This window comes from Mustela nigripes, chromosome 2 (assembly GCF_022355385.1).
Source record: "Mustela nigripes isolate SB6536 chromosome 2, MUSNIG.SB6536, whole genome shotgun sequence".
NCBI classification, from domain to species: domain Eukaryota; kingdom Metazoa; phylum Chordata; class Mammalia; order Carnivora; family Mustelidae; genus Mustela; species Mustela nigripes.
The window spans coordinates 201,790,689-201,813,831 of NC_081558.1; the positions used below are offsets into that span (position 1 = coordinate 201,790,689).

The following is a 23,143-nucleotide window of genomic DNA, read 5'->3' on the forward strand; positions in this document are numbered from 1 at the left end:
GGAGAAATCATCACAGCTCTCAGAGTATAAATCCTTTAGCTACATCTGGGAAGAAAAGCAGGTGTTTCACAGAAGTCAGAGGCTTTTTGAAGAAAGAATTTGGTCTTGCGTGTTCACATGGTGGTGAGAGACCCAGGGAGTGGGAATCCGAATGCATTTTCACAAAGCAGAAGAAACTGGACTTTTAACTATTTAATTCTTCTGAACTGCCTTCAAGTTCTTCCCAGTCGACAGAGAAAATAATACACAATGTGTTCCTTAAGGCATCCAGAAAAGGCAAAATTCCCAGCACATGTTTCTGCAGTTCCAAATATTCCTTTACATTTGTTTTCCATTTTTAGTGAAGGTATTCAAGATTAGGTTAGGTGGCAACTTGATCCTTTGAACACTCATCTGGAAACTTGTCTCTGAATTCTTTTCTTGATGGAGATTAAGTATCTTGGAACGAAGTTGAAACGAAGGCTAGACCTGGCGCCACGTTAAGACTTGTCTATAAGGTATGTGTTGTGTGGTTTACTTCATTCTGTGCCAAAATGCGATGTGCTTTAGTGCAGCTCATAAATGAAGCTCATGAGAAACATAAACGTGGTAAGTCTCCATTCAGTATTCCTGAGCAGCACGCCCTGGTTAGCATGGCCCCGTGATTGTCACTGACTGTGTCCTACCTGTCAGTTCACTAAAAGCAATTTGATCAAAGCCGAGCTTGGCCCTGCAATTCGTTCAGCTGTTGAGCTGGTATATTCCTGTTAGAGGGAAGATTGCCTGAACTCCAAATAATGGACTTACAGAGAATGAGATGAAATATCCCTGCCATGGTAGGTTGACTACTAAGATCGCTAATGCTCTCGCCTCCTGGTATTTGTGCCCTCATGTAATCTCTTCCTCTTTTGTGCAGACTTGACCTAGTGACCTGATTCTAAGGACCTGAACATGGAAAAAGTGATGGGATGTCACTTCCAAGATTGGGTTTTAAGTCAGTGAATCCCCTTGCTGGCACTAGATTTTGCTAGCACGTCCTCTCATTTTGACTTGCTTGCTTGTGCTGTGGAAGCAAGTTCACATATTTCAAGTTGCAAGTGGTCTCTGGCCAGTAGCCAGTGAGTAAATGAGGATCTTAGTTCAAAAGCCTACAAGGAATAGAATCCTGTCAACAGAATCCTCCACGCATGTGAATGAGTTTGGAGGCAGACCTTCAGTTACACATTGAAATGACCACGGCCCTGTGGGAGTCCCTGAGCCAGGGGCTCCAGCTAAGCCACACCCAGGTTCCAGGCCTAGAGAAACTGAGATCATTAATGGTGTTATTTCAAGCAGCTAAATTCTAAGCTAATTTGTTACACACCTGTGTTATTTATCTGCTTATAGAAGTGGTAAGGCTCAGAAGTGGGAGTACAGAAATTGGAAAGAGGACAGGTATATATGTGTGTGTCTCTCTGAGTCACCAACCCTGATGGAATCTTTATGACAAATGTTTTCAGGATACTGTTTATAATCATTGCAAAACCTGGCAAGGGTGGTGTTCTTCACATATTTCTGATAAAACTGAGGTTATGGCAGCTGAGTTCTTTGGCTCAGAGCCCATAGCTAGAAGGTGCCAGAGATGAGAGAAACAAAGTCTCTCTTACACTGAAGCTTTGATCCTTCCTCTGCCTTCACCATCATAGGTGGCAAGGGTGGGGTGGGGCTGAAGGTAGAAATCAGAATCACCTGGAGATCTTTTCAAAGCTGGTTATGGTGCTTTCCTTTCTGGAGGTTCAACACAGTTTGAAATAAATCATAGCACACAGTGGGGTTGTAGCAGAAGAGCATTGACCTTACAAGTTCAGCTACCCCCCCCCCCCCCTGGCAGTTTGGGCCTATAACTAGAAAATTAAAATTCCACATTTCAACTACATTCTGACCGAGGATCTGGAAGTCCTTAGCAGCTTCCGTGACATAATTAGTACATGATCACGTGACGTGGGCAGTCTGATAGTAGGTTGTTTTAATTAAGTTACAAATAAAGCAGTAGCTCTCAGAGCTTCACTTTCGATGGGCTCCACATAGTCTGATGCATCCTGCACTCTATCTCAGTTAGAGCCAAAAGTTGCTGAAATGGGTTTGGCTAAACAAGGACAGGTTGAGAGTAGAATGGACGAATGTGCTGCTTTCATCTGGTGGCAGGAACAAGATTACGAAATAATGGAAGAGAACAGCTCAGTGCTGCACCCTCGGAAGATTTGTTTGGTCCTGGAGGCTCCTAGAGTGGCTTCTAGAGCTGAGCAGAGCACAGCAGAGCAGAGCAGCTCTACAGAATGGAGTAGACTGTGAGCTGTATCCTGGGCCAGGTCCAGGGCCCCTCTTCTAGATTCAGCCCTTCAGCTCTTGCAATAGCTTCCTTGCTTCTGGCCCTGAGAAGAGACCCATTCCAGATCACAGTCTTACTTCCACAGCCATGGCCTCTTCACACCTATTTGTGAAGGACATCACAGTTAATGACAAAGCGCACCGTTTCTCCTAGACCAGATGACTGTAATGCTGCTTCTTTACCTCCTTCCTGCTACCTCATTGCATTTTACATTGATGTTTCTTGAGCAGCACTGCCCAGTGAGCTAGCCGCTAGTTACACAAAGCTATTGATGGAGCGTTTGGATTGTGGTTAGTGAGACTAAGAAGTGGATTTTTTATCTAATTTAATTTTGGTTTATTTAAATTCAGATAACCATATGTAGTTGATGGCTAATGTGCTGGATAGCACAATTCCAGAGGCTGTCATTCTTATGGTACTCTTTGGTTAATTTTGCTAATATTTATAGAACAGTTCCTATGTGCGGGGCACTCTTCTTAGAATTTTGCATGTATTCATCCAATTTTCACAAAACCTGATTAATCTCATTATATTATTTACACTTTCCGGAGCAGAAAGTTAAATTTCATAGTTATGAACTGGCCTTTCTCCCATCATACAGGCAGGAGAGAGGATTCAAAAGAAAGTCTATCTGGCTTCAGTCCTGTGTTTCTATACAAAAGAACGAGGCTAAAGCAGCAGAAATGAAGGATGAAACAAAATGAGCACAAAACAATTAAAATATAACCCTTGTTATAATGAGTCATTTCATTTTTTTGCTTATTGTAAACCCTCTGGCCGCAGAACACACATTAGTTTTAAAATAACCATAATTCAAAGCTTTCACATTATAGACCATTTTCATTCAGTGTGTAAGATCTACAAAATGTCAGTGAACTCCAAAAGTCTATATGGGTAATGTGCTCATTAATGCTCTTGTAACACTAAATACAAATAGTAAAAACAGTCATTGCTTAGAAGTCTTTGGGTCTGTGCTGTGCCTTAAGGGAAGCCATAAAACAACTCAAAGGCGGAATGGTGTGGACTCAGATGGCTCCCTATGTGGGTAATGTTTGCAGAACATAGGAAGTATGCAATAAATGTTTATTGACAGCAAAGATGATGAGAATTCAATTTGTGCTGGTCTTTTCCTCTTCATTTTTCTTAAGGAATTTATGGCTCATTTGCAACCAACATTGTGAATGTCACAGAGACCCCCACACTTTGAGTTGCAGAGCTGCCGTGTAATTGGATCTGATCACACTTGCAGAAGAGAGAAAGCATATGTACTGTCAAAATTGTGCTAAAATTCCAGTCCCTAGAATAGGTTGGAATTCTTGAATTCTTGGTGTCCTTATAAGTCAGAAAATAATCAGTGCCTACAAATCAAGCAAGTCATTCAAAACAAATCTAGCTTTTAGATCTCACTGAAAGTTAGACCTCCTTTCAGTTAGATCAATGCATTTGAAAGAAAATGTGCTATTTATGTGAACTACTAAGTTTCCTAACTACAAGGACAGGAAACTATAATTTTATACCTTAAGACATTTCTTTTGATTATTTTATTCTGCAAAGAATCGTAGCATCATTTTGGGACTTCATTGAATTATGATGATGATGTTAGATTAGACATTTTAGATTTAATTGCAAAGTGACATAAAAATTTGAACATCTCTTCCCAGTATTTTTTTTTTTTATGCATGCAGTACAGTGTTTAAGCAGACTTGTAATAAAGATCTTTCTTGGGCACCTGGATGACTCCATCAGTTAAGCATCTGCCTTCAGCTCAGGTCATGATCTCAGAGTCCTGGGATAAAGTCCTGCACTGGGTTCAATCTCAGGGTCCTGGGATCAAGCCCCACATCCATCGGGCTCTCTGCTCAGCAGGGACCCTGCTTCCCCCGTCTCTCTCTCTGCCTGCTTCTCTGCCTACTTGTGATCTCTCTATCTGTCAAATAAATAAATAAAAATCTTAAAAAAAAAAAGAATAAATAAAATCTTAGAAAAAATCAAATATCTTTCTAACCAGCTACTAGCGAGTTGTGTTCATCACAGTGTTCTTTTGATGAACAGAAGTGATACACAGTTTTGTTCTTCAGTTTTATTGAGAAATAACTGACATGCACCACTGTATAAGTTTAAGGCACAAAGCATGATGGTTTAATTTACATTTGTTGTAAAATTATTATAGGTTTAACTAACATCCATACTCTCATATAGATACAATAAAATGCAAGTAAAGAAAAATAAAAGAAAAAATTGTTCTTATGATGAGAGCTCTTCAGATTTACTACAGCAGTGTTAGCTTTAGTCCTTATGTTGCATATTACATCCCCAGTGCTTATTTATCTGATAACTGGAAGTTTGTGACATTTGACCACCTTCCTTTAATTCGCACTCCTCCCATCTGCCACCTCTGGTAACTACAAGTCTGATCTCCTTATCTATGAGTTGTCACTGTTTTCTTTAAGATTTTATATATAAGTGAGATCATGTGGGATTTGTCTTTTTTTTTGTCTGAATAATTTCACTTAATATCTTACTCTTAAGGTCCGCCTTTTTGTCCCAAATAATAGGATTTCCTCATATTTTAATGGCTGAATTACATTCATTTTTGTACACACACACACACACACACACACACACACACACACACGACAACTTCCTTATCCATTCATCTATTGATGGATACTTAGTTTGTTTCCATGTCTTGGCTATTGTAAATAATGCTGCTATGAACATGGGGGTACAAGATCTCTTTTTGAGGTAGTATTTTCATTTTCTTTGGATATATTCTCAGAAGTGGAATGGCTAGATCATTTGATAGTTCTATTGTTAATTTTTTAATGGTTCCTCCATAATATTTTCCATAGTAGCTGCATCAGTTTACAGTCTCACAGCAGAATCTCTTAGGATCTTTTGAATTTCTGTGCTATCAGCTGTAACGTCTCCTTTTCTATTTATAATTGTGTTGATTTGGGTCTTTTCTTTTTTTTCCTTAGTTGGTCTGGCCAGGGTTTTGTCAATTTTATCTTTTTAAAGAGCCAACTCTTAGTTTGCTTTATTTTTTCTATTGTTTTTCTATTCTCTAATCTTATTTTCTTTATTTTTGCTAACCTTGGGCTTAATTTGTTCTTCTTTTTCTAGTTCCTTAAGGCATAGAGTTAGGTTTTTTATTTAGGATCTTTCTTACCTCTTAATGTAGGCATTTATTACTATGAACTTCTTTTTCAGAACTGCTTTTGCTACATCCCATAAGTTCTAGTGTGTTATGTTTTCATTTTTGCTTGTCTCAATAAGCTTTTTTGTTCCCCCTTTAATTTCTTCTTTGATCTGCTGGTTGTTGAGGACATTGTTAATTTCTATGTCTCTGTGAATTTTCCAGTTTTCTTCTTGTTACTGATTTTCTAGTTTCACACTATTGTGATCAGAGAAGATACTTGGTAGGAGTTCAGTCTTTCTGAATTTGCTAAAACTTGTTTTGAGGCCTAATATATGGTCTGTCCAAGAAGATGTTTCATGTGCTCTTAGGAAGAATGTGTCTTCTGCTGTTGTTGGTTAGAATGTTCTGTACACTTCTGTTAGATCCATTTGGTCCTATAGTGATGTTCAAATCCACTGTTTCCTTATTGATTTTCTATCTGATCAATCCATTGTTGAGAATGGGTCTTAAAGTCCTCACAATTATTGTAATACTGTTTATTTCTCCTTTTTTTTTTTTCTTAGTTCTGTTGGTTTTTGTTTTATATATTTAGGTGCTCCTATCTTGGGCATTTAAATATTTACAATTGTTATATCTTTTTGATATGTTGACACTTTTATCATCACATAATGACATTTTTTGACTCTCTCTCTCTCTTTTAACCATTTTCAGTTTATTTTGTTTGATATAAATATAGCTATCCCTACCTTTTTTGGGGGGGAGGGGATCACAATTTGCTTTAAATGTCTTTTTTCTCTCTGTTCACATTCAGTGTCAGTCCATATTGTGTCTTTAAGGCTGAAGTGAGTCTTTTTTCGGTTGATATTGTTGGATTTTTTTTTTAAATCCACTCAGCCATTCTACATCTTTTGATTGAAGAATGTAATGCATTTACATTTAATGTAATTGTTTATAGGTAAGGGCTTACTGTTGCCATTTTGTTAATTTTTTTCCTCATTTTTATTTTTTGGTTGATCCATTGTTCCTTGTTTCTTATCCTGCTGTCTTTTTGTGTGTTTTGATTTTTTTGGTATCAAAATGTTTTGACTATTTATTATGTTCTTTTGTGTGATTACCACAAGATCATCCCTTGTGGTTACCATGAGGCATGCATAATATATCTTAAATTGATAACACCCCATTTTAAACCTACATTAAGCCCATTAATAAATACACTTTTAATACTTTGTACTTTTACTTCTGCCATTGCCAGTGAGGTTCATGTTACCTTTTTGTGTTTTTATTTCTTGTAAATAAGCTTTTGTTTGTTTAAGAGAGTCTTTATCTCTCCTTTATTTATGAAGAAAAGCTTTGCCAGGTATAGTATAGAATTTTGGTTGACAGTTTATTTTCAATATTTTGAATACAGCATCCCATTTTCTCCTGGCCTGAAGAGTTTCTGTTGAGAAATCCAACAATCTTATGGGGGGTTCCTGGTATGTAAGTTCTCTCTTTCCTCTTAGTGCTATTAAAAAATATTTTGTCTTTGACTTTTGAAAATATAATTACATTGTATATTATATAATTATATGTTATATAATTATAATGTGTCTCAGTGTAGCCCTCTATCCTTAGGTTCAATCTGTTTGGGATCCTTTGGGCCACATGGATCTATACAACCATTTTTCTCTCCAGGTTCAGGAAGTTTTTAACCATTATTGCTTTCTGTCCCTTTCTATTTTTTCGTTCTGGAATTCCTATGAAGCAAATATTGTTTCTTTTCATTGTCATATAATTTCCATACGCTTTCTTTGCTGTTTTTATTTTTTCTTTCTCCTTTTGGTAATTTCCATTGTTCTATCCTTCAGATTGATGATTTTTTTTCTGCATGTTTGAATCTACTTTTGAAACTCTATCAAATTCTTCAGTTCATTCACTGAATTTTTCAACTCTGAGATTTGTTTTTGTTTTTTCGATAATGGCTATTTCCTTGTCAAACTTCTCTTTCTGTTCATATATTGTTGTCCTAATTTTGTTTAGTTGTCTGTCTCTGTTCTCTCAAAGTTCATTAAACTTCTTTAAGAGATTTGTTCTGAATTCTTTGTCTGATACTTTATAGGTTTCTTTTTTCTTTATGGTCCGTTGTTGAGCTTTATTAGTTTCCTTTGGTGGTGTCATATTTACCTGATTTTTCATGATCCTTGATTTCTTGCATTGGCATGAGTATTTGAGTAATTAATGTCTTCTTCTAGACTTTATAGGTTTGTTTTGGCAGTGATAATTATTCACTAGTCATATCATTTTGTTCTCCCTCCCCCCCCCCCCCCCCCCGGGTGTGTCTGTTGGTAATGTCTTTGGGTAAATGGGGCCTGTTATGGACTATTTTGGGTGAGGCAACTATTTAAGTTCTGAGGACAGGGATGGAGTATTGTGCCACTGGCTGAAAATAGTTGGATATGACTGCTGGCTTGGTTCCCTATCCAAGTGATGATGTAAGATGGGGTCATCAGTTCTCTGCTCAGACTTACTAGATGATTGGGACTGGGTCTATATTCAGTAGTAGATGAAGTTATTTTCTCTGCTTCCCTGCTCTGGTAGGGCAGCAGCGAAAGTCCAGGGCTCACAGAGATCATTGTTTATGGGCTTCAAATCAGGCCTGAGTGTCCGCAGAATTCCCTGATCAGGTGATGGTCTGCAGATGGAGGAATCCACGGGCTGTGCTCACTGTTAACTGCCACTGTACGTAGGGATTTTAGATGGACTATGTGGTTTCCTGTGTACTCTGGTTAGGTTTCCTGGTCAGATAGCTGAAGGCTACATTTAGCCATGAGCAAGGCCATGCATTAGATTCCCTTCCTGTGTGCAACTGGAGAAGCAGCTGTAAAACTAGTAGAGGTCTTTGTTGTCTTAACTCAAGAAGACCCAGGCTTATGTTCCTTGGCCAAATGAGGCCAATGGCTCTGCAAACTATTGGTTCTGTCTGCTCTTCTCTCAGCTCAAGTGCCACTGGACCACATAGCTTCCAGGAGTTGTCTCTAGACTTCTTGTCAGATGGGGCTGAAGGCACTCTCCCCCAGTGGGTGGGGCTGTGACTCAGTATCCTACCTCAGTATGAGCAAACTGGGGTGTGGGGCTGGCAAACATCTTGTTTGAGGATCTCAATCAGGCAGACCTGTATCTCCTCCATGTTCCCTGGTCAGAGTGTACCCCCAACTTGGTTCTGCAGATGAGCAAAGCCACTGGTTGAGATAACTATTTGGGCACTGCCCATATGAACTTGGTCTGCCAAGATCTGTCTGCTGGTTGTTGCAAACCCCTCTTTCATTCTCTGTCATAGTTATATTTTCAATATATTGAAATTGAAATATATTGAAATATATTTGACATATTGAAATTGCAATTCCAGTAGTATGCAATGAGAGTATGGGTGCCCACTGAATGACCCACAATGCTGGGGGGAGCAGGACTAGTTGTTCCCTCTTAGGTTCTCTTTTCCACTGGAGGAACTGGAGGCTCAGGAGACACCTCTCACCGTGGTGCTGCACTGTCCTGGGGAATAGGCATTACAGTCAAGATACAGTAACTTCTCTAATTCAGTCTATCTTGATCTCTGAATTGCATGGGGTGGTGGTCGGGGGAGGGTGGTTCTTCAGCCTCAGTCCTGCATTCTAGGATTCTCTCAGTGGTATCTCGTTTTTGGATAGTTGTTGGCTGTTCTTCTTATGAGACGGAGCAAATTCAGGAATGATGTGCATCACCATTTGGGTTATATCAGTCTCCCCCAATATTTTGTCAATGTAAATTTTTAAATACATGAAAGGGCCCACATAAAAGTATAAGTGCTAAGGTCACTTGCAGCAAAATACAGCACATTGGAATTACCTAGCCAAAAATTTTATGCTTGAAGGCAGGCACTTCATAACATTTGGACTTGGCAAAAAGCAACAGTTTGATGTCAATATCTTAACCTTTCTATTAACTGTATAGTTTTTCAAGGGAATATATTTTCACAATATTACAGAAGAGAAACAAATCTGTCTAAACTACACATGAGTGGAATTCCAGAGAACAAGGATGCAAGTTTTATTTTCCCTTCTTCTTTTCATAAACTATTATATATCTTCACAGTCAAGTTCTACAGTTTTACTCCCTGGTGTAAAGTCCCATGGGAATATTTGGCTTCTAATCTTTCAGTCTTAAATAAACTATCTGTTACTTGTGGAACTTGATACAGTTTTCTTTCCCCCACAGTTGGAATAACCTTTGTTATAATAAACCACTAATTAAAGTCAGATGATTTTTTTAGGTGGCAGTAGCTAGCACTGAAGAGTTACTGGCTTCAAGCAGCTGTGGAGTCCCTTTAATTCTGTTTTAACTGTCAAATTAAATATAAGATTAAACTACTCTAGTTGTTTTCATTCTTGGAGGCATAGAAATTTACTTCACACTTAACTAAACCATGAGCAGAATGCTTGGTGCCCAGTGGATCCCACTACCATTTGATTTACTTGTCCTTTCTAGAGTACGTCTCTACCAGATAGACAGATTCTGTTCGAAGTGTTAGTAATAGGGAACTTCACAAAACAATCTAGTCAATAAGGAAGCTCTGACTCCTCTTTCTCATCCTGAAACCAAAGTTTCTTGTTCTTATCTAGAAGCCAAAATTCCTGTGCTTCCATCCAGTGCTTTAAACAATGAAAGGCACAGAGTAGGCTCTCATGCACTTGAACAGTATTTATTGATGAACAAAAGAATGAATAATTCTGATTCTGACTTCTAAGGCTGCACAGAATATAGTTGTTTTCTTATGTAGTCCAGGCTGTTCTCCTCTCTTACATCATTCTTCACTTTTCCAGGATCAGGACTACAGTTTCCTTAAGCAATATGATTTTCCGATGTTTTGTCTGTCTCATTACTCTTCTCTGAATGTGCTTGCATTGATCATTACATCTTTTCAAATGTGATATCATCGAACCAAATAATACTCCAGATGTGGTCAGCTCACAGATGGGTAAACACTCAGTATTTCTTAGCCCGGATATTCCACTTGACATATTGTTGGGCCCAAAAAGGTATTCCTTAGAGCAGTCCTTCCCTGTTTCTGATAGAGACATTTTATTCCAGGCAAGATCTCTGATTGGCACATATTCTGGTCTGGGAGAAGGGTGGTTTCCTTGAATTTCCAGGGTAAGGAGGGGGTGGAGAACGCTGTGCTGAAGCCTGTGGGGTCGGGGAGTAGGGAGGCGGCAAGTCGGCACAGTATTCCATCTCATGGTCATAACTGTAGGGCGGTGGTGCCACTGAAAAAGAAAAAAGTAAAGGACATCAGGCATTTAGCAAATATTTGAGTGTCTACTATGCTTAAACCACTGGGCTGAATACATTGGGAAAGGATATAATTTTTGCCTGCAAAAATCTTAGTTTTATTGTGTTGAGGACACGTGTATAAAAAGGCAAAAAGTGGTAGCATTGGCAGAAATGTTTAGAATTGGTTGCTTAGGAAAAGTTTCTTGGAAATCTGATGCCAAACGAGCAGATTAAGAAAAGACTAGGCACTAATTCCAGATTGAACAAAAGCACAGAAGCAGGAGAACACTTTTGTTGAAAGCAAAAAGTACATGGAACGGGAAATGGGAAAAAGTGTTGAGAAATCTTATGGTATCATCATCCTGGTGGGCTTTGATTGTCACATAAGGAGTGTGTGATGTGCAATTACCAGAGCTTTTTTGAATATGCTAGTGAATATGCTTTGAGAAGGTGATTTTCTCAGCAGTATGGATGGAAGTGGGCTGAAGAAAAGGAGAGATGATGTAATAGCATATGTGAAGGGTTATAAGGGACTCGTGGCATTGGGAGGAAAAAATCACAAGAGACTGTAAGAGCAAGTGAGTGCTTCATTGATGAGTAGGTAGGTAGAGAAAGAGGTGGAGAGTGAAAGAAGGTCTCCAGGTATTGGGCACTCGTTATTGGGCTCCTGTAACTTAGAAGGTTATGGAGCCATTATAGGAATAAGAAAAAAAAAAAAAAAAAAAAAAAACAACAAGGGTGGGCAAGCACATTTGTGAATGGGAATGAAGAATTTAGTTTTCTAAACATTATTTGAAAATTTTTTTCACTGTAATATATTTCAGAGTGTTTTAAATCACATTTAAGGCACTTCATTATGACTATGTAAGGATGTCTATTTTGTACTGATCTCAATCCTATGTCAAGGGTGGAAGAGAGGTATCCCTTGAGTGTTCCATGTCTTCAAGAACCAACCATCCTGCAACATCTTGGCAACCCCTCTAAGATTTGAATTATCAGCAAGATCATGATTCTACTTAGAAATTAGCACGTCTTAATTGCTTACTATGAATGTAGCCTAAATTACAAGACTAGTATCATAATAATGCAAATATTATAGCCAAGTGTTTTAATAGAATGGCAGAAAAGAACAAACAACATTTCAATAAACTTATTTTTAAAATATCTTCCAGGGATGCCTGGCTGGCTCAGCTTGTGGGGTATGTGACACTTGATCTTAGGGCCACACTGGGTGTAGAGATTACTTAAAAATAAAATCTCAAAAAAAATAAAAAATTAAAAAAAAATCTAAATAGTGCTCTTACCAATAAGAATATGGTAGTGTTCTGTCTACGGCCATACCACCCTGAACGCGCCCGATCTCGTCTGATCTCGGAAGCTAAGCAGGGTCGGGCCTGGTTAGTACTTGGATGGGAGAATATGGTAGTGTTCTGATCAATATGCATGCACAAACATAGGGCTTCACCCTATATGCAAATACTAACAGTGTTTCTTCTGGATCCCTTTAACTTGGCTTGCTTTACCAGGAGCTTGATGATCTGAACGACTTACTGATCAGCCTGTACTCAGGGATGTGAGGACACAGAATTGGATCACCTGAGCGAAGAGGAAAATGGAGAGAGAGAACTAGGTGGGATGTCCTCTGGGGACTGCTCTACTGAGCAAAGGCTTTGAAAGTCTTCAGTGGGCTCTGCAGGCAAAGGGCTCGTGGCAGAGGACACAGCTGTATCCAGCTTCTCTAAGGCTGCTTTAAACACTTGAGGCTGTGCTATCAAAAGCTTTGTTTTCTATAACAAAATGGAATGACTCCTGTGGAGTCTAAACACACATTCCCTCTGCATTACACCCACTCCTTTGCTTCATGATATCCAGGAGGACTAAGACAAAGAGGTTTAGATATACTTCATCCAAGCCGAGAAATACAGGCTCCATGTAAAATAGGCAGTTACTGCTGGATGCCTATTGAACTGTTTCTTATAAGTGTGTGGTTCTAGGCTGTTTTTGTATTGAAGGTTTTCCCTGCCTCCCACTTGAGGAGCACATGCTGAATGAGTTTACAGATTGATTTTGCATCATTCTCTGTCATGAAACCATGGTGTCTCTTTATGCTTTGGTAACAAAGCATTCATATTTTGCTGTCTGCATTAAAACTGCTAGAGGACATTTCAGTGAGATTCCCTATGGTTTATACAGCTGCATGTTGAACATGAAAATTTAAGATATGATTAGATTCATATAGCCTTCTAGTTATATAGCCTTTGAATTTTGATAAAGTGATTATATAATGCAGAAGACCAATATTTTGAGGACTATTCATCATGAAATAAACATGGCACATCTTTTATAGCATCAGCTACTGGAAGATATTTTGAAATAAGTGTTGTATAACTGTAGACTGTGCTATCCTTCTTTCTTGCCGATAATAAGGTTTCACTAGGAAGTAAACTTTTCAAGGTATCAATTTTAGGAAGGTCCTGATTAACCCTAAAAGATTTTGTTCTTTCTTAAAGGTCAAAACATCTTTAAAGAAATATAGATGCAGCTAGAGATATGGCGCCTTTGAAATTTTTTCATCATCAATATTCCAACTCTCTGATTTAAGGATAGCAAATATACCATTTATCCTTAATGTTATTATAGTTTTCTACAATATTACAAAATATAGGGATAGTTACCTTTTTTATCTCTTTTCTATTGTTAAACGTAAAAATTTGTCTTGTCTTTTGGATATCTGATTCATAGCCAAACTATTTCTGAGCTTTTTTCATTTAAGTTTATATATTTAAAGCTTCCTTATATCTGTTATTTTATTATTATTTTGGTTAGGTGAAATTATCTATGTGGTTTCTTAAAAATCATTTATCACACTGTTTTGTTACCAATCCTAAAGTTTTAATGTACTAGTTCTGTTTCAATAACCAAGGCATATCTTTTTATACGATTAACACCCCATTTTAATTATTATTGATTTTATTTTTTTTAAAGATTTTATTTATTTATTTGACAGACAGAGATCACAAGTAGGCAGAGAGGCAGGCAGAGAAAGAGGAAGGAAGCAGGCTCTCTGCTGAGCAGAGATTCCTGATGCGGGGCTCGATCCCAGAACCCCGGGACCATGACCTGAGCTGAAGGCAGAAGCTTTAACCCACTGAGCCACTCAAGTGCCCCAATTATTATTGATTTTAAATGGTTTTAATATGTAGTAGGACAGGCGAATCTCATTACTTTTTTTCAACATGTTTAAAAATTTTTGTATTGAGATATAATTGACGTATGACATCCTGCAAGTTTAAGGTGTATAACATGTTGATTTGATATACTTATATACTATAATATGATTACCACCTGTTAAATTAATTAAACAAGGAGCCCATCAGACCGAGGTGGCTCTCTTCTCATAATGATCAAACCAAAATGTAAGCCTGTAAGTGCTTCAAAGTTACAAAATCAAAACGCTAAGGACGACCAATCACAAATTGTCAAATATGCTTTAAGCTATAGCCAGTGAAATAATTTCCTTTCTTTGCTTCTACAATTGCTCTGTATTAGGCATGGTACTCCTAACTACTTCCAGTATGGTGTTGTCTGATTCAAATCAATTTTTGTCAAAATTTTTGTTAAAAATTCTAGTACGCCTCAATTTGTCTTTTCATACACCTTAGCATTAGATTATAACATTTTTGAAAAGATCCCAGATCTTTTGACTTGATCCCAGATTCCTGGGATCATGAACTGAGCTGGAGGCAGATGCTTAGTCTACTGAGTCACCCAGGTGTCTGGAGCTTGACATTTTTAAAGACTATTTTAATTTTTAATATTATTGCTAGGAGCAAACCTTCTCCTCCACCATCCCCCAAACCAACCTACTCACAATTTTCCTGAATCTTCTCAGAGCAGAAGGCTACATGGCTCCTAGGAAGACCTCCACTGTCTCCACCCCCACCACAAAGCCCAATCATGCCCATTTCTCCTCAACAGTGGCCCAAGATGCAATTCCCAAAATGATGATATTATTAGAAGCTATCATTCCCCTTCCCCTCAGATTACATCCAGACAAGTCTAGTCATGTTCCACATTCTTCTGTAACCAAGAGGACAAACTCTTAGAATATCTTTCACTGTAGACCTCTAATTCTGAAAGCCTTTACACAGCAAATCTCATTAATTTTCTAAACTTTCTGCACCACCTTTCACTGTGCTCAGGAGATCACAAAGTCTGTCATTCGTATACTCTTCTTTCCATCTGTTTACATGTGACTCTAGCTCAGAATATGAGAGGTCCTCTTCTAATTGTGTCGGTTTTCCAGAGAAATAAGATTTACTGAGAGTGAGAAAAGTAAGGGGGGTTTTGAACTTTGAGAAGAGAGAAGAATGCACGAGATAGTTGTGTCAGGGAGAAGTGGACATCCACTGAACATATCTATTTTCATTAAAGTCAGATTTTCCTTGGAGAGCGCAGCTTCCTCTGCAGCAGTATTAAATCAGAAGTATTCTCCCCACTCCCCAGCCCCCAACATCTTACATCTTATAGTGCCAGAAGATGCACTGGGTGCTTTCTTGGATTCTCATAGCCATTTTTCAAACCATGGCCTATGTTCTCTCCTTAAAAACCCAAGCTCTATTTTAGCACACACCACGAGTTTATACTACTTTCGATTCCTCCTTGTTAATACCTCTGGTCTGCTCTGCCCTAGATTCTCACTCATTGATGGTTTAGCATCAGTCCTGATATCTTTCTCTGCAAAAGGACTTTTATTAGCATTCTTGATGATTTCATCATTCATACGTTGAGGTGAATTTCTAGCCCTGAGCTGGAGCTTTCTCCTACCCCAGGTACCACAGCAGCAAACCGAAACTTAGATAACTTTCATGTCCTTGTGAAGCTTCACTTGATGGGAAGCTTCACATATCCAGTCAGCTAATCCCCAGACATCAAGCCAACTCTAAGCTCTATACTTATTTCATGTTCCTCTTCACCCCAAACAAGCCAATCAGATATTTTCTACTTTTCTCTTGTGTTTTTTTTTTTTTAATTCTTTATCCTCTAAAAGCTCCCTGTTTTCCACATTCTTTACTGTTCTCCATACAAAGACTGTCCACTTCATGAAGTGTTAAACAGTGTGTTTGTATCACCTTAATTGTTTTCTTTAAGCATTTTTTTAACATCGGATTTTTTTGTTTTAAAAATCGTTTTCTCACCCTTGCTGTACCTATGTAAATCTGACCACTACTCTTTATCTTTCTAGAATACACATTCCAGTGTATCTTGAATCTCACTTAGATTTCCAATTTTACTGATGACATTTAAAAAGTTAATTTAAACTGATGTCACCTCGTTCCTGTCTTCATGTCTTTCTTTATTCAGCTTAGATTTATGGTCCACCACTAAAATTATTTCTGTGCATTTATCATCAACCTTCTTATCTCTTTTTCCCCCGTGTGCCTGACAAAACTCCAATCTTGATTAAATTCAACACTTTGGCTCTCCCAGACTTGTATCTAGGAGCTTCGGGTGGCTAGAGAAAAATGCACAATCATACTGACTGATAACATTTTCAATGAATGACTATATTCTTCAGTGTTGATACTCTTGGCATTGTTTGAAAATTATGCATTCCTATAGGTATTTCACCACTCCCCCTGCATTCTCTGAGATTCCTTACCTATAAGCATCCCCTCAGCCCACTTTCAGGAGAAGACTTGCTTCTAATTTCAGTAAGAATATAGGCACAATCAGAAGAGAATATCTTCATATCACCAAATCCTTTGATGAGTACATGAAAGTCTTCACATGTTCAGTACATTTACTAATAAGGCAGCCCTCATTTGTGAATTCAGTGATGCTAATAGAATTTTTACTTCTTTTTTTTTTTAAGATTTATTTATTCATTTAAGAGAAAAAGAGAGTGTGCACATGTACATGAGAGAGATCAGGGGCAGAGAGAATCTTCAAGCAGACTCCCTGCTGAGCATGGAGCACTACCTGGGGCTTGACCCCATGATCCATGAGATCATAACCAGAGCCAAAACCAAGAATTGGATGCTCAACTGACTGAGCCACTCAAGTGCCCCTAGAGTATTGATTTCTTAATGAAATATTCCCAAGAGATTTTAAAGACTACAACTCGGTTATTTTATAGAATGTTCCTTAACCTCGCTTTGCCAGATCTATTCTCATGCTTAGATTCAGGCTGTGAACTTTCAGCCAGAATCCTACATACATGAAGTTGTGTCATCCTCAGAATAATTAACACCCAAAGGTGCAAGATGTCCATCTATCCTATTTTTGGTGATGTTAATCTTTACCACCTGGTCAAGATGTTGTCTGGTTTCTCCATTGTGTAATTACTATTTTTTCCTTATACCTAGCAACAAATCTGGGACTAGACACTTTCTGACCATGCAAATGACCTGTTCCACTGCAACTTCTCCTCCCAGATTTAACACCATTAATGACTCTTGTTCCAAGCTTTTTTCATGATGGTTTTAAAATGATGATTTTTCCAATTCCACAACTCCTTTGTACATGTATCTTTTATAATTTTTCTGTTCCCAAGAACCTCCCCTGCTTTTCCAGGATTGACCTAAATCAATCTATTATCTATCTATCTATCTATCTATCTAATCTATCACCAGTCACCAGGGGAATCAATAATAGACTTTAGATCACAAATATCTTGATAGTATTGAAATGTCTTGCTTTCCTTTGGTTGTCATTTGATTTTTTTTTTTTTTTTTTTGGCCAAGCCTTCTGTTATAGTCTTTACATATTGTTTTCTTTCAGTGTGTATCATCTAAACCTATATTTTTTTAAAGGATTAACATGATCACTTTTTTTTTTCTTTTTTTTACAGTTAAGTTCTGGAAAGTAGTGGAAGTATAAGACTTGACAAATAATTTTTATTTTCACCCTAATGGCTTTAAAAATATTTAAACTGTTCATTCTACCCAACATGGGAGGAATAAAAAACTATTTTGGAAGGTCACCGTCCAACAAATAATCAGGTATAGAAGATAACTTTTTTCAGTAATCTCCCTCCCAGTGCACAATAATAATTTTTATTGGAGGTATTCCCCTTGGGCACTTTCACCAGGGTTTTCACAAGGCTTTCACCGAAGAATATGACCTTGGCTAAATTATTTTCTACTCATGTATGTGGCCCCCAAGCTGAAGGACTATACAATAGATTAGGTTGTTATCTCATTTGTCACAAGGCTAATTAATTCATGTGGATAAAAATATTTTATATTTCTAAGTATGGAAGACTTTGAAAAACATTCAATACTACTCTGTGTTTTTTCCTATCTTTTAAGTAAAAGCTCAATTAGTGATTTTGAGAAGGAAATGAGAAGTAATCAAGCACATTATACTTTTTGAAGATCCAGCTTTTTTGTAGTTAAAATGCTTCCACCATAAGGTTTATTATGTTTCTCACATTATTCAGTTCCCAGAACAATGCATTTACTGAAAATTTAACATGCTGGTGTGATCTGCCAGTATAAAGGATGCCACTCTAAAGTTTTAAAAACATGCTTCCATGCATGAAAGAGAAACCTCAAACTCAGGAAGACATAAACTCTCACATTAAAGTATTTTGTATCTTCTATTCTAATTTTATAAAATGCTTTTAACGTTTTAAAATGTTTAATGTTTAATTTTAACTAAATTTTTTTTGATCAAGCAAAAGTGTATCTGGAATATTATCTACAGAGGGCTTTTCCTTGCCATCTCTTCAGATAATGTATCTGTCTGACCCTCCTCTGTTCCCTTGAGTTATGGGTTGACCAGGTTAAAAAAACTCAAAAAACAAACAGGAGATGTGAATAATAAAAAATAGTTCCCCCTCTTTTTCCCTTGTACCCTATTTCTAATATCATTACACTAATCTCAACAATATTTTTAGTAAGTTGGAAAGATACAAAGTTGTGAGTTGCTTTCGTAGTTGAGTAAAAGCTCATATTCCAGGGTACATTGTAAGGTAAATTCCCTGGATTTTGATATATAATTAAATCAAATCTTATCATGCATTGTGCTCCTTACTTGTTCAGCTGTATCTGCTGAGTGCCCATTATGTGCCAGTCCTGGTATTTTACTTGGGACTGGATGGTGAACAGAATAGATTATGATCCCTGCCTTGTGGATCTAGGAGAAGGGGATGGAAACTGAACCATAAATGTAAAAATTGGACAAACTATATGGTATTTTAGAAGATTAAAAGCACTCTGGAAAAAAAATACAGAGTAGAATAAGGAGGGACATAAGACAATTTTAAATAGACCAGAGTAGGCTTCATTCAGGAGGTGATCTTTGATCAAAAATTTGAATTAAGTGAGGGTCCATATTCTAGGCAAAGACCCAAGATGGGAGTGTGCCATGTTGTGTTCATGGAGTGTGTTTGCATTCACAGAAGAATGTGCCTGAAGGCAGAGTGGCAAGAGGGAGTAGAGAAGGAAATGGAGTCAGAGAAATAAAAAGACGAGCCAATTCATGTATTGCTTTGCAAGCCCTGGTCAAGTATTTGCTTTTTTACTCTGGATAAAATGAGGAACCACTGGCTGGACTCTTCTCTGGAGAAAATGGAAAGCCATTGGAAGATTTTGACTAGAAGAATGATATTATTTGGCATCTACTGTAAAAGGTTCAATCTGGCTACTGGGTTTAGAATAGACCCCTGGGGGCCAAAGGTGGCTGCTGGAAGAGCAGTTAGGATATAATCACAGTAATGCAGGTGAGAGCTGAAGGTGGTTCCCATGAGTAAAGAGCAGTGGGAACAGTGAGTAGTCAGACCCTGTATATACTTGGAGATGGAATTTGAAGTTTTCCTAATAGTTTGTGTGGAGGTTTGATGGAGGCAAGGAGTCAAGGATGACTCAAAGGTTTTGGCCTAAGCCACTGGAAGTCCAGAGATGTCATCAGTTGAGAGGAAAAAGGCTGTGAGTAGAGGAAGTTTGGGGGGATGATCAGAAGTATAGCATGGAATATGTTCAACTTGAGATATCTATAGGACATCCAAGCTGAGATGTCCAGCAGGCAGTGGGATCAAATGCATCTGAAATTCAGGAATGAGGTTTGGAATGGAGGTTTATAACTTTGGGAGGCATTAACATATAAATAGTACTTAATACTGTGAGACCAAATGATATAACCAAGGATGTAAGTGTAGATATAGTCTAGGAAAAGACACAAATATTTGACCCTTTAGACACTTGGAGAAGAGGAAGAACTGACAAAAGAGGAACAGAAGAAATGATCATTCTCACATTCATCTAACTTTTGCCCCTTCAAGTTGAAGTTGATAGGGAAAATGTTAAGAGAGGAAGGGTATTAAGGAATTGATACATGGGGCAGATTGCATGTAGAAGGGACCTTCTTCTCTATAGGGGCTAAGGAAGGACGTGACTGTCAATAGGAAATTATCTTTCAAATAATATGTTAGATTCAAACTTGACTGGCTTTTTTTTTTTTTAATTTTAGCATAACAGTATTCCTTGTTTTTGCACCACACCCAGTGCTCTATGCAATCTGTGCCCTCTCTAATACCCACCACCTGGTTCCCCCAACCTCCCATCCCCCGCCGCTTCAAACCCCTCAGATTGTTTTTCAGAGTCCATAGTCTCTCATGGTTCACCTCCCCTTCCAATTTCTCCCAACTCCCTTCTCCTCTCTAACTCCCCTTGTCCTCCATGTTATTTCTAATGCTCCACAAATAAGTGAAACCATATGATAATTGACTCTCTCTGCTTGACTTATTTCACTCAGCATAATCTCTTCCAGTCCCATCCATGTTGCTACAAAAGTTGGGTGTTCATTCTTTCAAGATATGTCTCCAAAGGCAAAGGAAACAAAAGTGAAAATAAACTTTTGGGACTCCATCAAAATTAAAAGCTTCTGCACAGCAAAGGAAGCAGTCAAGAAAACAAAGAGGCAATCCACGGAATGGGAGAAGATATTTGCAAATGACAGTACAGACAAAAGGTTGATATTCAGGATCTATAAAGAACTCCTCAAACTCAACACACACAAAACAGATAATCTTATCAAAAATGGGCAGAAGATTTGAACAGACACTTCTCCAATGAAGACATACAAATGGCTATCAGACACACGAAAAAATGTTCATCATCACTAGCCATCAGGGAGATTCAAATTAAAACCACATTGAGATATCACCCTACACCAGCTAGAATGGCCAAAATTAGCAAGACAGGAAACAACATGTGTTGGAGGGGATGTGGAGAAAGGGGAATCCTCTTACACTGTTGGTGGGAATGCAAGTTGGTGCAGCCTCTTTGGAGAACAGTGTGGAGATTCCTCAAGAAATTAAAAATAGAACTTCCCTATGACCCTGCAATTGCACTACTGGGTATTTACCCCAAAGATACAACTGTAGTGAAAAGAAGGGCCATCTGTACCCTAATGTTTATAGCAGCAATGGCCATGGTCGCCAAACTGTGGAAAGAACCAAGATGCCCTTCAATGGACGAATGGATAAGGAAGATGTGGTCCATATACACTATGGAATATTATGCCTCCATCAGAAAGGATGAATACCCAACTTTTGACTGGCTTTTATATGTCAAATGGCACATATACATACAGACTGACTTAGAAAGCACTACTGAGCAATCACCTAATGCAAATTGCAGTATTTTGTTTATGGAATCCTATGTATTCAGTATATTTATATGTAGAACTTCTAGCAGACTCTCACCAAATACCTGTCAAATTATTAATGTATTACCTTTGCTCTATGTTGAGAATTTTCATATTATGTTAAAACTGTTTTCTTTGCATAGAGAGTACACATAAAAATTTTATTCCATCCTTTTTCTTAAGACATACATACCTATTAAATCAGAAATGTCACTTATACTTTCCCTATAATTACTTCTCAGAACTCTGGTGGGTAGATACAGTGGATATGAATTGTGTAGTTCTCTTAACTCTGGCTGGTTGGGAATTGTACCTTCAAATGTGAGCTAGATGTTATTAGTTGGACCTAAGTAATCTCCATTGAAATCTAGAGCTTCAGTCTGTGTTAATTTAGAAATGCCCTATATTCTTGGAGACCATTGCATTGAAAGTCTTCAATGTTTCCTCTATCCAAGCAGGAGAGCATAACTAATGAATCGGACTCTTCCTTCAGAAGGAGAGAGTGATTGTGTTTACCAGGATAGGAGGAGATGGCATTGATGTGAGTGGTCCTGATGACGCCCACCCGGGTCCCACGGTTGTTTTTCATACACATGCAGATACATATGGCAATTCCAGCGATGACCCCCATGATGAATACAATTCCAAATACTATGCCAGCAATTGCCGTGCCCCTAAAAAAGGAAAACAAAAGTACATTTATTGAAAAGGTTCATAAGCCTTTCAAATACAGCTCTATGGCTAAATGACAAATGCTCTTTGGCAAATCTCCTTGGATATTAAAAAAAAAAAAAAAAAAGTAATTCCCTGAATCAGTCAAGTAAGTAGTCTTGTGTATTTTAATAGATAAGAAAAAGTTATAAGCTTTCAGGGAATCTTTTTCCAGTACAGTAAACCTATCATTCAGATTCTGGCTTTAGAAATCCATGTATATTTATACAAAACACAATTATTTAGATATGCTCTCTAAAATAATAATTAAAAAACCATTCTGCTGCTTATTTAAACTGCAAAGAACTTATTGTCTGTGAGTACACATTTACTGAAAACAACTTGATAAATGTCAAAATATTAAATAAAATTTAACATTTATCTTTATTAAAACTCTTCACAAAATAGAACTGGAATTTTTTTCTTAACAGAATAGAGAAAGATAAACCAAATGTTTTAAAAAATCTATTCAGAAAACAGTTATGACAAACTGTATTCTCATTAAATTCAGTAATAATGCAAGAAAAACCTGTCTTCTATTAATGTTATTTTTTTTCCAGAAGGTTTTATCTCTCACAACAAAATCATAGAAAAAAAATACTGCATAAAAGAGTTAACCTTATTATGTGTAGACAATATGATTTGTAGGAGTCTGCATTTGTTCACATTTTGGAAAGTAATGGCGAAATCTTTGTGAAAAGATGCAGATTTTCAGCTAGAAGTATCATTTCTAGCAATGCGCTCTGAGGAAATGCAGCACATGTAGGCACAAATAATGTAATAAAGACGTTTGCCAATGTATTGTTGCTAATAGCAAGATATCAGAAACACCCTGATATCCAAATGACAAAATAATAATAATAATAATACACCAGAGAAGGAATCCTATATGGTGATTTAAAAGGATAAAGTAGTCCACATGGATTGAGGTGAAATGTTCATGATTCCTGGTTAACTTAATAATAACACCACGAATGAAAAGGCAGATATTAACAAAATATCAG

General features: G+C 37.5%; 1 protein-coding gene across 1 annotated transcript in view; it reads right to left on the bottom strand.

The window, feature by feature from the left end:
- Positions 1 to 10,182: 10,182 nt before the first annotated feature.
- The window catches only part of CYYR1 (cysteine and tyrosine rich 1), a 99,084-nt gene continuing 86,123 nt past the window's right edge, over positions 10,183 to 23,143 (bottom strand). The window contains exons 3-4 of the mRNA XM_059392201.1: positions 21,945 to 22,102; positions 10,183 to 10,768 (exon numbers count right to left, since the gene is read on the bottom strand). Coding sequence (XP_059248184.1) covers positions 10,584 to 10,768; positions 21,945 to 22,102 — 343 coding nt within the window. The 3' untranslated portion in view covers positions 10,183 to 10,583. The remainder of the gene's footprint in view (positions 10,769 to 21,944; positions 22,103 to 23,143) is intronic.